We start from the raw sequence: 16,782 nt of genomic DNA on the forward strand, positions 1-16,782 counted from the left end.
TTTTCTTTGTCCGACGAGAATACAGTAATTTAAATTACCATTTTTCTACTAGTGACTACGCAATGAAAAACACCGAGAATCTACTAAATTAGAGTTATCATGTATCAACATTAATTGGACATTCATGCAACATATATATGTATAGGGTACAAAAATATAAAATAGCCCCTATCAATTTTGACTTGAAAACATAAGCCCCTTTTAAGGTTACAATAAAACCTTATACATATGTACATGTATACATCTAGTAAAGCATATTGAAAAGATAAAACCCTAGCGTCTATCAAACGTCTCTATACACAACTAATGTATCTGAACAACACAACAAAAACAAGGTCATCTCCAGCATGACCATCCATAAAGTGTACCTTCCAATCTAATCCTACTCTGGCCTACTCTCATACTAAGTATGGTCATTGTAGTCCAACAATATGAAAAACACTACTACAGGATATATTATCTACATCGGTTCTGCGAGGTAATCTATATTGGTTCTAAAATCGATGTAGAATAGGGTGACTTAGAAATACATACACTTCTACATTGATTTTGAAATCGATGTAGATTTTTGCAAAATTTACATCGATTTTGCTGACAACCGATGTAGATTTGTACTTGTGTACAAATCTACATCAGTTGTCATCAAAATTGATGTAGATTTTTGCACAAATCTACATTGGTTTTACTAACAATCGATGTAGATTTGTGAACAAATCTACATCACTTCTACCGACAACCAATGTAAATTGCATTTTAAAAAAAAAAAAACTTCATTTACTTTTTAGATTCTTTCTGATTACTTGTAATAAATAAATATATATATATATATATATATCAAACAGAAATTGTATAATGCACTATTCTACTCAATTGTGTTGCTTAAGTAAAGTGGATATACAATTTAACTTGTTTAATAAATCAAAAAACTTGTTCAAACTTAGTAATGGAACAAAAGTATATAAGTGACAAGAAAGAAAAAAGGATTGGTTGGAGTAAAAAATTAGGATCAACAAAAATTACAGATTCTTATTCTCATTGTGTAGGATCAACAAGATTAACCCAAATGTTTTCTTAAGGAGAATTATTAAAAGGAAAAAAATGCAGAATTTTTTTGTTACTCTCATTGTATAGGTTCCATTAAGTCCATGCCAAAGCCATATCCCTGTGAGAGTATTTAACAAAACCACATCCTTCAAGCAAAATAAGAGAAATTATTATATATTTAATATTGACATCACACACATATAGAGACACAAAAAATGTAACCATTGAATAAAAAATTGTGATGCCTCCAAACATTGAAGTGAAAGGTAAAAAATAATAACACACATTGCACCAACCAATTCATACTCTCCTCAACAACATTTATAAAATTGAAGCACATAGAAACCAACCCCTCACTCCCATGTACACAACTAGATGTTGTAATAAGAGAATTAAAAACTTCCTAGTGAAAACAACAAATAATTGACTAAGCAAGGGATTAGCTTTTCAACTTAAAAACATAACTCAACTTCAACATCATCTGACAACTTAACAATTGAGGGAAATCAACTGAACGACTCAAAATCGTTTAACAACTAAACTACTGAAATCAACAAGGTAAATGAATAAACAACTTATATTCAACTAGTAAACAACTGAACAACTTACAACTTTCTTAATACAAGCAACTTCATGCATAACTTAACAACTTTAAACAATTGATTAGCTTCCAACATGAAACATAACCTCGACTTACAACATAAATCGCAAAAAAATAACTTACAACATGAACAACATTCTCAACATAAACAACTTTAATCACATTATAAATAATTTCAAGAAACTACTGCCCTATCACACATATCAACTTATGAAGATCTCCTACAATAGAGGTGAGCAATCTAAGTGACATGACCTTATTGAATCACTACATTTGATCTATCGCAACCAAATCAAGTAGATAAAATGTTAGGCCTTTCAAAGCACCTAGCAAACAACTTAAATTGATTTCTTAAGTTTGGATACTTAAACTAGGAAAGTTTAGTACTATTGTCAGGATAGAACAAATTGGGTATGAGTCTACGATGACCTTAGCATGCATATCTAAGTCTCATGTGGAATTAACCTACTAATTATTCTCTAAATACTATACATCTTTCCAACAATCAATAAAGGATTTTATACCCCTCAACTTCACACTTTACTCAGTTGGTCACTTTATACATGCGTGGCACAAGCTAGCTTCCATATGATTCTACATTGGTTGCTTTATACACATAATGCTTGACCTTGTTCCCATACGATTCTACATTGATTGCTTTATAATTAGTATGATTCGACTTTACCCCCATATTATTTTAACATAAAACCTAAAGGAAACAATTTAAAAGTAACTACCCATTCAAGAGCCAATTTACTCACTAAAGGATTTTCAACTATGGGCTCTCATAGCACCACAACTTATATTCACACAATGAGATATTTTAATTTCTAAAATAGCTTTACTTTCTTCTAGTTTTTATGTATCTCAATGTAAACATGTATTACATGTTTATACAACTCATCATCATACAACTTCAATAGTAAACAACTTTCAACATAAGCAACTTAAGTTTGTAAACAACTTTCAAACTTAACAACTTAAATCAACATACAACTTTCAACTTAATCAACTTCCAATAATAAGCAACTTTCGAATTATACAACTTAAATCATCATTATACATCATCATAGATCAATATATAATGAACTAAATTCAATCTTCATCACACATCATGTAACACAACCAACTTAATAAGATGAGTTGAGAAAATTATAAGTTCAAATGGGAAACAGTTGCTTCAAGCACCCCAAAGCTCATTGGAGTGCCCAAACAGTTAGCTTAGAGCAACTATAATTTGCTTAGAGTGCCTAAAAACTAGCTTTGAGTGACTAAAATTTGCTTGGAGCGACCAACAGTTAGCTCAGAGTCAATTCAAACAAAGAGCACCTCTAGGAGTCCCAATCTACTCGCTTAAGCGAATAAACCCTCTCTTTGAATGAATTTTGTTTGTTCAAAGCACCCAAGAATTAACTCCAAGCAATCTAAGTCAGAGACGACCCCTAAATGTTTGCATTTGCTTGCTTTGATTAAGTGCACTCTCGCTTTGAGCTAGTCTACCAGACACATTCACACTCAAGAGCTCACCAACTTACAAGAAAACCCATTTTCTCACTCAAAATTCTTCCTTCTAACTACAAAATTTATGCATGCAGCTTTGCAATCAGCATCTACTAGCTTCATATAGTCTATAATAAAGATGTACTTTATATAATTATATTAATATTTCATAATTAATAAAATATTATTATTAAAATAGAATATTGATATTAAAATTTTCTAAAATAAATAAATAGTATATATATATATATATTAATACTTAATTTATCTGCAAATTTTCTTGTAAATTTAAAATGCACAAGAAATTTACCAAAATTCAATTGAAATTACCTATGTTTTTTTTATATTTGAAATTGGTAAGAAAGGTATTTACAAATAATAAATTTGTAGACTTTTCTGTAATAATTTATTTGATTTTTATTTTGCAAGAAATTTTATTGTGAAAAATATTTCAAGAAACTTTCATGTAGATATTTTTTTTTCAGGAAATTTTATAAAAAAAAGTTTTACAAATTTTAAAATTTACAAAAAAAAATATTATCTACAAAGGAATTAGTTGAAAGATAAAAAATTTCAAAAAAATCCAAATTTAAATTTTTATGCAAAATTCACATAAAAATTACATGTAATAAAAAAAATTATAATAGTAACTTTTTTCATTACGCAACATACAATTTTTTACCGCGTGAAATGTATCAAGGAGAACAAGTAGATGTCGAATGGTATTACAAAACCTGATGTTTAGGGTCTAACACAGGACAATCAAGAAGATTGAAAGACTCAAAGGTTCTACACGCATGACTAACAACAATTTTTTTAATAAATTACTGGAGTCGACCTAACAATTACAATTTAGATATTATAAGAACAAGGATATAAGTTCTAACATGTGTTTATACAACACAAAACTATTATCAATTTTTCCCTACAAAATTGGCTCTTCCAGCACAGCAACAATCATTTCTCTCAATTGATTATCGTACTATGTGATTTGGGAAAAATAACTTTGTTGTTTGCGAGAAAAATGAAAATTTTTCGATATAGAGATGGTTATATTTTAATTAATGAATTTAAATAATCTCTTTTAGGCTTTAGTGTTATTAAATATTTTCAATATTATTGAAGGGGTATAACAAAACCGAAACAAAAAAAAAATTGAGTTAGTTAGTTAGTTAACTAATATTAGAAAATGACTGGTTAAGGAATTAATTAAGAGACTAGACCGAAAGATTTAGTAGTTTTTAATGACTGTCTGTTAGTGAAGGTTTAGAACGGTCAAATAATTATTTTTTCCCCAAAAATAGAATTTAAACATTTTTTAAAATTTGTTTTTAGGTATTAACATATATAATAACATCTTTACGTCAAAATTTGGAAGTAGGTCTAACTAGAAGGCGTTGGATACCTTATTCAATTAGCAATTTGGACAAAGCACTCGTATGAAAAAAGTTTCCTCCTTAAGTACATGAACATACCCAAGTCTTATTCTCTTTCTGAAAATTTACATGGGCTCCACTAGTGCCTGAAATGGAACCATAAACGATATAATATAGTGTCTCTAGTTGAAAGGAGACAAGTCCTAATCAAGGTTCCAAAGGGTTCTCTCAGAATTTCGATATCATATAGATTGAACTAACTAAATTATCAAGACACTCCAACCACCCTTGTCAACTTCAATTAACGAAATATCAGTGAAGTGGACGCGAAGAAAAGAAAGGTTTTGTGATTCTACAAAGTTTCTTTTCTAGTTAGTCAATTATTACACCACCAATACCCATTACTAAATGGCCTTAAGACTAGTCCCTTCATCTGTTACTTGTATTAAATGGAGCTTTGCCTTCACACATTCAATCATACATTTCTTACCATCGTTATTAGTTACTTTGTCATTCCATCATAGTTTAATTCCTACACTTGCTGAGGTCAAGTTGGCTCAAGAACAAACTAGGAAGGTGGTGAAATGGGGATCATGGAACGTGCAGAGATCGACACTCGAGCCCCATTCAAGTCTGTTAAAGAAGCAGTTATGTTGTTTGGAGAAAAAGTATTAGTTGGGGAAATTTATGCCAACAAGCTCAAAGAGGTTCTCGCATTTCTCTTTCTATTCCGGTATCAGTTTAATGTCTATATACTGTAAATTAATAAAAAATCATGATAAGTATAAAATAACAAATTTACCATACATGTTGATTTGTAATCAAATGTCAGTGTAAAAACTCTTAACGTTTTAGTGCATGAGTTATTTAATGTCATTGCCTTGGTTAAAATATTGTCATAATTATGTGCCTAGCCTTAAGAATATAATGCATGCATACATTAATTTGCTTCAAATTGAAGCAGATGTATATAGTTAGTGAATTAATTTTCTTCTGATTATGTGTTTGACATGCTTAAGATGCGAGTGGAAGCGAGTGGAAGCGTAGGTGCACAAGCCAGAGGTGGAGCATTGGCAATTGAGTTAGAAGAAACAAAGCAAAGTCTTGAGGGAGCTAGAGAAGAAGCTAGCATGTTGTCTCAGCGAATCAAGACCCTGAAAAAGGAACTGGAACAAACAAAGAGAGAGCTAGAAGACACAAGAGCAAGAGAGGTAAGGTTGCTGCAGCAACGGGATGATCCAGAGATTGAAGATCTCAAGTTCATTGCAAATGCAACCGATGCGGAAATCAAAGCACAAAGTGATAGTGAGGATGCAGCAGAGTTTCAAAAAAGAAGATATGTGAAATTTGCTAGTCCTCAAGCACTAGCTCAAGTTATTCCTAATAAGGGTGAATTGCTTGGGAGACCTCCTTCTGTCAAGAAGGTTAAGAGGAAGCCACTGATGCCTTTGATAGGATGGCTTTTCTCTAAAAAGAAAGGAAGCCACGAAGTTGACTCACCAAGAGCCTGAAAAGTGTTTCTCACCTTCTTAGTTGGCTAACTTGCTCTATTTTCATCAAGTTTTCCTTAAACATGTCTTGGAGTTGAGTGCCCTCTATTTTCAGATAAATAATAATCCGTCGTTATTTTTCTGTTTATGAGGGAAAGTTGGCCCCTCTCAATTTTGTAAATTTGTAACTCGTATTTGCTTACTGAGCTGGGCTGTGTTGGAGTTTGCTCAGTAGCATAAAAGCTTTTAGAATCATATGGAATCGAACGAGAGAATAAAGTGCTTTTGTGCAGTGTATACTGCATACTCATTAACATATACCACCATACCACTAGGTCAACACGGTACAGTAATCTTTTGTTTTGTTTTTTTTTCGTTCTGTTTATTTCATTTTGACCAAGAGTCATTAAGCTTTTTATTTTTATTTTTCTAGACTAATCAGCATGTGCCTTGTTAATTTAAAAATTAAAAAACTAATAAGTTATTCATCTAAGTACAAAATCCAATCCTCTTAAAAAAGTCACATATTCAAATTTTGTAAATAGAAAAAAGAAAATATAATTAAAAAATATCATTAAAAGTGATAAGTGAAATTCTTTTATAGAAATTAATTATTAATAAAATCGATAAATATATCACATTAATAATATGATTAAAAAATTTAAGATTAAAATGTAATTATATGTTTTGGGATGTTTCCCAAGCTTTCAAACTTGCCTTGGAGTTAGGCTTATAAGAGAATGTAGTCATGTGGTCGATTATGTAGCGATTTATCAAACTACGACTAAAATTTCGAACAACAACCATGAAACACGAAGATTGAAATGTTTGTTTTTATTTGCCTCTACTTTTGGTCCTAGCTTTTCAACAAATTTTAAGGTGGGCTACTATTATAGACGGTCTACCATCTACCATAATTTTGATCCTTTAAATTAATCTAACATTCACACTATTATAATATTCCTTCCACACTATATTACTGTCATCTCCTCTCCTCGGTAATAATCACTGTACACTGACATCAAAGGACTATGGACCACCATGCACTGATTTTGAAGGCGATTTCTAATGACTAAACCATTTCCCTCTTTTCTTTTTTACCTCTCTCTCCCTCTTATTCTTCTTCTTCTTCCCCTCTTCTTCCACAAGTGTGAATTTGCCTCGATAGAGGCACATCTGTCGCAACACAATGTTGTCTCTGACATTCGTTTCATGAAGGAAGAGAAACGGAGGAACAAAGTCAAAAGTGCACAACATCATGGATGCATGGTAGTCAGGGACGTTCCAATAGTTGTCGACAATAAGGGTAGCCAGAAAGAGAAAAAGATAAAAATATTCACGTGTGCATTATGTTAATCCAAAGACTATTAATTGTGGTTTACTCATACATTCAAATACTAAACCAAAAACCAAAATGTGTGATGTTTTGAATGTGAGCTTGACATTTGATATATGTCTCTTTCGGTCGTACAAAGAAACTTAGCTGTTGTCAATGGTTTAAATTAATGCTCCTTCTAGAAAGCTGGTATTTATTACATGAATATTTTGTATCCGTAACTTCATACGAAATAAATTAGATGGAATAAGCAATCAATATTGAGTCAATTTAAGCGAAAAATTCAATCAAAAACAAACTTGTTAATAATCATCGATGTTCGGCTTTTAATTGATTAAAGTAAAAGGAGATTTAGAAAGAAATCTGAAAGATAAAATATTATACTCTTCAGAGTAGAACTAAAACACATATCTATAACCATTAAAGATTTTAAGCATAAACGCCATGGATCATGTCCATTCTTCTAAAACTATAATCTTTGGCTGCTGCTACAGATAAAAATATTCAACACAATCTACAAGGAAGGCTATACGCTTATATACATAATTATTCATCATTAATCTTCCAAGTATGACCCTACAGGGAAATCCCAAAAATTCTAAAATAAAAATCATGTGCACTCATAACCAGAGGGCGGTTTTGACAGCTGAGGTAGTCCTTCCACCAAACTTAATTGTCTTCGCAGCTTAACAATATGAGCTTGAACCTAGAACATGGAAAACACAGTCAGCACACAATCACACTAACTCTAAAAAGACTAAACAATTCAATAGCAACACATAGTAAAAGATTAAAAAAATGCTCTCAAACAGTAAAGTAAGTAAGGCCCACATGTGCTACTGGAGCAGTTAACTTCGTGATCACTACTATATGCATCCAAAACAGAGTCAAACAAACAAAAACATTTGGTGAAAACCACGGACTAATCCACTAGGTCTCACCATCCAATAAACGCCTTCTAGACCAAAAACAAGAATGCAGACAAGATACAAAAGTGTCTCATTAGTCAAAATATTATCTTGATTAGTTGCATATCATGCATGGATCAGTGAATTTATTATTATTACTTTCAGATAGTCATTATACCCACAGGTGCATAAAATAATGTTACTATAAGGAAGAAAAGAAAGCGGCATGGCGTCTGCACAAAGCGAAAGCAGAATAAAAGCCATTAATAAATCTCTAGGGATAATTCTACTAAGTACCAAGTTAAATAAAGAGGCACAATAGAATAAATGAATAAAGAAACCATAACCTGCTGGCGAGCTGCTGCAAGTTTTAAGAGCTCATCAGCCTCAGAGAAGTTCATGAACCATTGGCTTAGAGGATGATCTTTGGTATCGCCCCTCTCCTTGTCATTCATAGTATCAATTGGTACTGCAGAAACAAAACAAGGAAAATCTTTAAGGAATAAACCTGAAGGGGAAAAAAATTAAAATAATAGTAAGAATAACATTGAAAGGAAAGTACCAGGACTTGGTAAATTCAAGCCAGCAGGAAGCCTAGGAACATTAACAACAGGATGATTCTGCACACGTGCAAGAAAACCCTCCGAGGGTTCAGGAAAAACAATCTCATTAAAAGATTCAACAACCACAGGTTTCTTTGTGGACTGGGGACCAGATTCATCTTCTGGATATAATTTCAAATGGTGATACCTATTACCACAAAATCCATTAACACAAGTTATTCAAAAAATGCAATGTCCAAAGTCCCAAATCCAAGTAATTAGCAAAAGAAAGAACCAACAATTTAATGCCTGAAATATTATTCTCTCCTAAATAGTCCCTAAAGTAAAACAAACTACCTAAGTAATCCTAGAAGTATTAGCTATCATGCTAAATAGTCCCTCATATTTTATAAAAAAACATTTAAATTAGTCCCTAAATTTACTAAAACACATCAATAGAGAGATTAACATGGCAAATACTCAATATTAAATAATTTTATTACTTTTAAAAAGTAAAAGTTCAAGGACCAAATTAATGGTTATTTTAGACCCAAAAAATAGGGGTGTTATTGTGATCAGTTCGGGTTGAAGTTCATCAAACCCCTCTTTGTGGATTTGTGAATTTTTTTTATCAAACCTGAACCAAACCAACCTGATCAATGATGGGTTGATTTGGGTTGGATCATTGGATTTGGATGTGAAAACTCAAAAAATATTTTAACAAAACACTAACACCCAATTAAATATAAAAAACTCATACACCCCTAAATTATAAATGTATAAACGAAAATGATAAATGAAACAATACTCTCTTAATTAACTTGTCCATGTTAGAAAATTAAAACAAATAAATCAACAATAATATTAAGTAAGATTTTTAGGGGTTAAAACTTTCCATACAAGTGCATAAACTAAAATTTCAATTGCGACTGTTTTGCAAAGATGCGATGAAACATATCCCACCGAAATAGACCTATTAACATTACTCATACATTAAAGACAAATATAAAGCCAACATGAGGCAGTGATATAATGAGAATGATTACTGAAACAGTGAAGCCCAGATGATAAACATAGTAGTGACACGTGAGTGTGTGTATAGGTGTCTCATGTATGTTTTATCTGAACACTTTAAAAACACGAATCAAACAGTTTGGGTTGGGTTGGTTTAGGTTCATGCAAAAGGAAGCAATTGAAACTCACAAGTCCAACTGCTTTTCGCAGACATCAGTGTGGAAATGGAGGGTGATGGCTATTTCAAATTCACCCCATCCGCATTCCGATAACTCAAACGGTGGTGACTCAACAACTCTGGTGGGGTTATTAAAACTGGGATGCAACTGGAACACAACCCGCTTAATCACCACCCCAAGATCTTCATTCGTGGCTCCACGTACATACACCGTCCACTTGTGTGACTGAGACCTAGTACCATCGAAGGATTAGAAACTATAGCCAAATCCAGTGATCCATATAAAAGAAAAAGGGGCACCAACAAAGACAAAACTTACTCGCTGGCCTTCCGACCAAGATAGAATGCAATGGTCCCATAAACTATTGGGACACAAATTTCAACATCTTTGAGCCTCCTGTTCGCATTCTGAACCAAAAATGAAATCTTTAGGGGAAAAACTTGGTACCCAAGAACCAAAAACGTAGAAAAGTGATAAAAAGAAGCAAAAGAACAAGCAGGCACAATTAGGGTTGAAAAAATTGGTGATCGAAGGCAAAAAAAGATTTACCTTTTTGTCAGCATCCTCAGAGGGTACTGCGATTTTAAGGCGAGAAGGTTTAATGGCAGAGGTGCCATCATCGGAGTGTTCAGCTTGTCTCTTGAGGGGTAACGGCTGGGACTGAGAGTGAGACATTTGCCAATTGAATGTGTTTTTCCTTTTTTTGTTTCCCGAATGCAGAAAGACACAAATTGGGAGAATGGGGTTTAGGGTTTTAGAGAGAAATTGCGGGCACTGATAGTACCCGATTCATACAACCTGATAATGCTTTTGCGTTCGTTTGATTCCTCGGCAGTTGTTCAGTTTTTAATAACAAAATAAAAGATAGAAAATCTTGTAATGTTCTTAATAATGTACTTTTTGTCGTTGTTGGCCTGTCTGCTCTGTCTAGTGTCTAAAACCTATTCTTATTTTAATTTATTTTTTATTCAATCTTTTGAAGATTGACTCCATCCAAAACTATAATCAATTATCAATTTTTTTTAAGATTCACACAAGTTCATATAGAAAGATGTAACGCATAAAGAAAAATTAAATTCAAATTTAAGTTTTAATTAATAGGATTAAAGAGATTTAATTAATTGTAACATTTTTTATGAGATAGAATCTAAATATTTTAGGTTGTGTTTTAAAGTCGACAAGGTTAAAAAAAATTAAAATAAGTAATATTTTTTTAATAGATTTGTATTCACAATTTCACTAAACCATTAATATTTTCCTTTATGTATTATTTTATCTCTTAAGTAGTTCTAAATTAATAAAATTATATAAATAATATTTAACTATTAAAATTAATATTAAGTGGTCTCTTAAAATTAAAAAAAAATTAAGTTATTATTTGAACTAACATGATAAATTGATATAGTGATAAGAAATCTTATATTCATATTATTTTTATAACAAATACATCATCATAAGTAGAATCTAATTTTTAGATTGAAAAATATTTGTAATATGATGAGAAAAAAAAAGAAGTTAAATTAATTTTTTTTTTCTCTCCCTCAGTTTGAGAAAGAAGTTGAATGTGAAAGTACTAATAGTTGAGTTGAGTAAAGAAATCAAAATATTAATCAAACAAATATATAAATTATTTCCGTATTTACTGTAATTATTCAACTCAAATACTAAATTGATGGATATTTAGGGCATATTTGTCCCTTTTCACATTTTAGTTTTAATTAATTTTTGTCCAAATTTATTACTCCCTTTAATTCTTATTACAAGATATTTATAACAAAATTACCCAAATCAATTAAGTATTTGCATTGTAGCATAAGTTCACATATATTGTCACGAAGAATTTTCTCAAAATACGTGTAGAATGAATTTAGTGGATTTTCAAAAAAAAAAAAACATATTGAACAGTTTACTAAATATATGGGTTTAGTTCATTTAGAGATTATCATATAGTGCAAATAAATAAGAGTTATGTTTCTAAAGCAAAAGTGTAAATTCTATTAAACAAATAACATAATCGATTAAAATTTAATATATACACTTTGAATGAAAAAATGATTAAAAGATTTTTTTTTCCTATTTCTCTCTTATCTATTTCTATCTACTCATCTTAATATCAAATGCCTCAAAATTTATTTTTCTCACTTATCTTTCTCTTTTACTTGTCCACACTCTTTTTCACTTATTTCTTTCCTCTATCAATCGAACCCTAAATCTCATTTTTAAAACGAATCAAATTATCATTTTTTTTAATCTATTATTAAAGATATAGTTTTGGCTCTCAAAGTAAAAAATGAAAGGAACCATGAGTTGACTAGTAGTCTAAGAGGCATTAATAATAATTGCTTTAAAATAAAACTCAGACCATATATAAAACCATATAAAAACACTTTCGATCCAAAATAGTTCTTAAAAACATTATCATTAAAATAAGTATTTTAATCTATATATAAACAAATATTACTCGGTAATATCTATGATGTAAGGTTTGTGATTCGGTCTCCAACATTTACAGCAAAGAGACACTCCCATTCTCATTTTTTTTCCTGCCCCGTAAAAGAGCACGCCAAGTTTACATTCCAAGCACAAGTATTTTCTACGTTCAGTTTCAACAACAATAAATGGCACCAGAAAATAAAATAAAGGCATTAATGATGTTTGTGGATAGCCCTTTTTCAGTGCCTCTTATGGATGAGAGGACCTTGATCAAGTTCTTTATCAAGTGAAGCTTCACTTGGATAACTCCAGCAACCAGTATGTAAGGTGCATTGGCATTTACATGTTTGAAGCACTCAAGGCCATTACCTTACATTGTTCATTCAATGCTAGAAGTTGAGCCTCTTTCTTGTCAAGCAGTGCACTCAATCTGACATTCTCTTCCATAAGTTTCTGAACTTCGGCCTCTTTCTGCATTTTCTCACCCTCTAATTGAGTAGTCTTTGCAACTAGCCTGCTCAAGAGCAACATCATGTGGTTAGAAAAATACATATCCAGATAGAAATGAACATTCTACATCAGAATTGAAGTGCATGTTTAGTTTCACATCTGTAATCCACTTTTAGATAAGAATCACATTAAAATTGATGCAAAAACAACTAATTGTTGCTTTTACTGATCCACACCCACCAAAATTTATGTGAATGAAAACATGCTTGGAATAAATGTTTTAGTTTTTTCCTCCATCAACAGGCAAATGTGTGGATGTTCACACCTAGTCATCAACATGTAACACAAGCATGTATTAACATGGAAATGCAGCATACCATCACATCACCAGTCGCCACAAGACCCATGTTATCTTGACATAATAACTGGCTTTTGAAACACAAAATTGTGCTTCAATTAAAAAGTTTTTAGTACAAGACTCTACTAGGTCTTGGGAGGCCTAGAGTAGTGCCTAAGGGATTCCCATTAGGGGCCCCAAAAAGAAGGTGATGGGAAAAGGGTGCTCCATTAGGGGATATTCACCACCCTCTTTTGCAGAAAACTTGCAAGCAAATGTTCAAACCATGTGAGCTAGGCTTGACTCTCCGATTGACATTTCATTATAATGGGTAGGCCATGCCACTCTATATTTTGAAAACCCTTTGAGCCTTTGAGGCTAGAACATGCTGGCATTTGCCAAGACAAAGAGAGATGTGCCCAAATGCATTTATCAATACTAGCATTTAAAGTGAATGGATTGTATTGAAGCATTACATAGATAAAGGACCAATTCTATACAGATACTGTAGTTTAAAAACCCTAAACTCTAATTTAAATACTACAATTTTATAAATCAGTAGTTAATATTGATCAAAACAACAATTATTCAGATTAAGCTTTAATTACACACAAAATTTAAAGTCTACACTTAAAGTTTACTATTGCACAGAGAGTAGCAGAAAAAATGCACTCACAAGAAAACCAAGTTGCCAACTTCCAATACGGTGATACTTTTATATTAAAACCAACTAAGTCAAGCAGAAGATAAACAGAAGACATCTTCCTGAATGAAACAATATTACAACCACAAAGTAATGATGTGTCAGAAGACGAGACTTCGTTCAAATAAAAACATTATAGTTAACCAAATCACAATGAAAATAATTATAAACAAGAATATAATTAGCTCTTAATTGACCTTTAAATAATGTCTGACATGTCAACAACACCAAGTTTAATAATATATACTTCTTTTGTCACTAAAGGCTCCTCAAATTATTTCAGAGTTATATGAACTTTTGCATCTAAAATACGAGCCAAGATAGACCCTGGTCATGTGCTTAGAGAAAATCCTAGCCATGCCCACAAAAAGGTTAACATTATTTTACAAAATTAGAACACTCAATCCAATAAAAATTAATGTGATGGTATGGTGCCAAGTAAACATAAAATAAATCATTTATAAAGCATAAAAATGCAGCAGGAAGTGTACTGAAGCATTTAACTCAAGCAACTTGATGTAGGTCAGACATCAGATAATTATCAGGACATTTAATAGTAGCATATTGCTTGTAGCATATAATATACTCACTTTTCAAACAGCCTCTCAATAGTTCGAAACTGCTTCTCCGAGGAAAGCAAGGTCTCTCTAACTGTGATTAAACCACTGACATATGATTTCAGAGACTCAAATTCTCCTTTCACTCTTGAAAGTTCCTCTTCATTTTCAGCAGCTCTCTCTCTCTGTCTGTTTGTTTCTTCCACCAAGTCCTCAACTCTCTGCCGCATCTCATTTAGAATACTGTTTGTATTCATAGCAAAAAGCTCCATCTCTTCTAATTTCGTAGACATGTTCTCTAACTGGGTTGACTTCCTCTTAATTTCTTCCTGACTTGTACTTACTTTTTCCTTCTCTATTGCAGTTTCTGACTCGGCCAATAAAACCCTTTTGACAAGGGCTTCCATCACATCTGCGACCATCTGTACAGACTCGAGTAGCTCACCTATATAAGCTGTATCGTGTTCATCTAAGGAACCATGCTGATGGCTAATTCCCATCCAAGATTCTTCATCTGTGTCATCAAATGAAGAAAGATCAACATTGCCAGACCAACCTGATATTGGTACCCCCATTTTTGTCAACAAAGCCTACCCCGTCTAATTGTTTGATGCCACAAGATGTATGGGCTAAATGAGGAACAGCCATGAGCCTAGCTTTTGATTTTAAGTATGTCAACATTGTAGAGGCAGTCTTGACTCTTCGCCAAAGAACCTCCAACTCCTTTTTTGCATCTACATCTGAACCCTGATTGCAAGCCTCTGCCTCTGTAAGTTCTATTTGCAATACATCCACTTGGAGATGGCTTCTTTCAATCTCCGGCTTCCATGTTTCATGTGAATGACCAAGCTGAGACTTTGTAGTGGACACGTTAGCATCTTCATCTGCCGCCATGCCCTGTCCAATATTTCATAGAAATGTTAAGAACATAATATACATGGAGTTAATATTTCATCATATGAAAACCCTTGGCAAAGCTCTATCAAAGAGTAATTGGGAAGATATCAGGTAGCTTATGGGCCTTGAAAGTAATACATAACTAAAAGGATGCAGCACAGTAAGTTGGATGCCATATATTAAAACAAAATAAAAAAGCAAAACAAATATTAAAAGTAAATTCCCTAGTACTTTAATCATATTATGTCATAGATCTCATTTCAAACAAATGTACCATAAATAAGCCCAGGAAGGCAAGAACTTTACATATTAAAAAATAATGTCTTCTGCAAAGTAATATTCTCTGCTTCTTTGAAGCTTCAGGAAGTTTATAGGACCCATCTATATCAACTCAAGAGAAGTACTGAAATGAGGTTACACGAATACAAAGCAAAAAGCATGTTTGCCAGACATGAAACCTCTTGCAATCGGATTTCTACGTTAAACATTGCCTGGTTAGAAGTTGAAAATGTCTTCAACTTACAGCACACAAAGAATTGACTCAGCCACAAATATAGCCACTTACGTTTTAAACTAGATCTCACCGGCAGAGGAAAAGCTCAAGCTGGAAAACGCTATAACGCAAAAAAAAAAAAAAAAAAAAAAAAAAAAAAAAAAAGATAATAGATAAATTAATAAATCTGTGTTTTGACACTACAAAGCAACCCAGAAAAAACACAATTAACCATAATGATCAAGATGTGAACTCTTGTTAGCTATATATCCACGAAAAAACATCGGCAGTACCTTATCTCTTTTTCTTATTTTTCTTCTTAAAATTAACTAAAGTTCATATTTAAGGCTATTGCTTGTTCAGCATAGTTTGGGAGCAATACAAGCACCAACCACGATTAAAGCAGCACATCGAATTTTTAACTAAAAAAATTAACTAAGAAAACAAAATTCTGAACAACATCATGTGCAAGAAGAGAATCAACCGATATTCCGTCTTTTCCCCCATTTCTGTAGTCGAAACTGATCTTGGAGTAGAAGGCAGAAAAATCAAAATTTTACCCCAACCCATAATCAAACGGACAAAGTTGAAACCGAATATCCCCCAAAATTTGTTAAATGATGAAATTGCATACCTTGAAGGATGACAAAAGTGAGGAGAATTGTGGACTCTGCTAAAAGGGAATAGAACAAATAATGAAAGAAAGAAAGAGGAAGACCTGCTTTGACATGTAAAAGTGAGGATCGGTTGAGTGGATTCTCTGAGTATTAATCAATAATATACAAGGCGATGGTAAACTGATTTGCTTTACACAATTTTTTATTTAATTTATTTTTTCTTTCCTTTTTTCTACTTTTCCGAAATATTTAACTAATCAATAATCACTTCTTTTTTTTTTTTTAATATTAGAGACACCTAGTAT

General features: G+C 32.2%; 3 protein-coding genes across 3 annotated transcripts; 1 reads left to right on the forward strand and 2 right to left on the reverse strand.

Moving 5' to 3' along the window:
- The first annotated feature begins 4,936 nt into the window (after positions 1 to 4,936).
- On the forward strand, positions 4,937 to 6,368 carry LOC109801610 (WEB family protein (DUF827)). The gene is made up of 2 exons (XM_020362722.3): positions 4,937 to 5,228; positions 5,541 to 6,368. The coding sequence occupies exons 1-2, from the start codon at positions 5,106 to 5,108 to the stop codon at positions 6,030 to 6,032; spliced, it is 615 nt and encodes a 204-aa protein (XP_020218311.1). The 5' UTR covers positions 4,937 to 5,105; the 3' UTR covers positions 6,033 to 6,368.
- Positions 6,369 to 7,740: 1,372 nt separating this feature from the next.
- LOC109800950 (transcription initiation factor TFIID subunit 14b) lies at positions 7,741 to 10,850 on the reverse strand. Its single transcript, XM_020361887.2, has 6 exons — positions 10,540 to 10,850; positions 10,309 to 10,397; positions 10,001 to 10,222; positions 8,818 to 9,005; positions 8,603 to 8,724; positions 7,741 to 8,053 (listed from the first exon to the last, which is right to left on the reverse strand). The coding sequence occupies exons 1-6, from the start codon at positions 10,663 to 10,665 to the stop codon at positions 7,958 to 7,960; spliced, it is 843 nt and encodes a 280-aa protein (XP_020217476.1). The 5' UTR covers positions 10,666 to 10,850; the 3' UTR covers positions 7,741 to 7,957.
- Positions 10,851 to 12,377: 1,527 nt separating this feature from the next.
- Positions 12,378 to 16,676, reverse strand: LOC109801649 (uncharacterized). The gene is given in 4 exon segments (XM_020362764.3): positions 12,378 to 12,937; positions 14,504 to 15,042; positions 15,044 to 15,367; positions 16,579 to 16,676. Coding segments are annotated over 4 exon segments (1,050 nt in total). The 5' UTR covers positions 16,591 to 16,676; the 3' UTR covers positions 12,378 to 12,762.
- Between the last annotated feature and the right edge of the window lie 106 nt (positions 16,677 to 16,782).

This window comes from Cajanus cajan, chromosome 11 (genome assembly GCF_000230855.2).
Source record: "Cajanus cajan strain Asha chromosome 11, NIPB_CcT2T_4, whole genome shotgun sequence".
Classification (NCBI taxonomy): domain Eukaryota; kingdom Viridiplantae; phylum Streptophyta; class Magnoliopsida; order Fabales; family Fabaceae; genus Cajanus; species Cajanus cajan.

What these genes read in the sequence shown, in the direction of transcription:
- LOC109801610 (XM_020362722.3), top strand. Translation starts at nt 5,106, where the DNA reads ATGGGGATCATGGAACGTGCAGAGATCGACACTCGAGCCCCATTCAAG. An exon ending in ATGCCAACAAGCTCAAAGAG is followed by an intron (nt 5,229 to 5,540) that starts GTTCTCGCATTT and finishes GACATGCTTAAG; the next exon opens with ATGCGAGTGGAAGCGAGTGG.
- LOC109800950 (XM_020361887.2), bottom strand. Translation starts at nt 10,665, where the DNA reads ATGTCTCACTCTCAGTCCCAGCCGTTACCCCTCAAGAGACAAGCTGAA. An exon ending in TGCGAAAAGCAGTTGGACTT is followed by an intron (nt 9,006 to 10,000) that starts GTGAGTTTCAAT and finishes TTGTGGTAATAG; the next exon opens with GTATCACCATTTGAAATTAT. An exon ending in CTTGAATTTACCAAGTCCTG is followed by an intron (nt 8,725 to 8,817) that starts GTACTTTCCTTT and finishes TTGTTTCTGCAG; the next exon opens with TACCAATTGATACTATGAAT.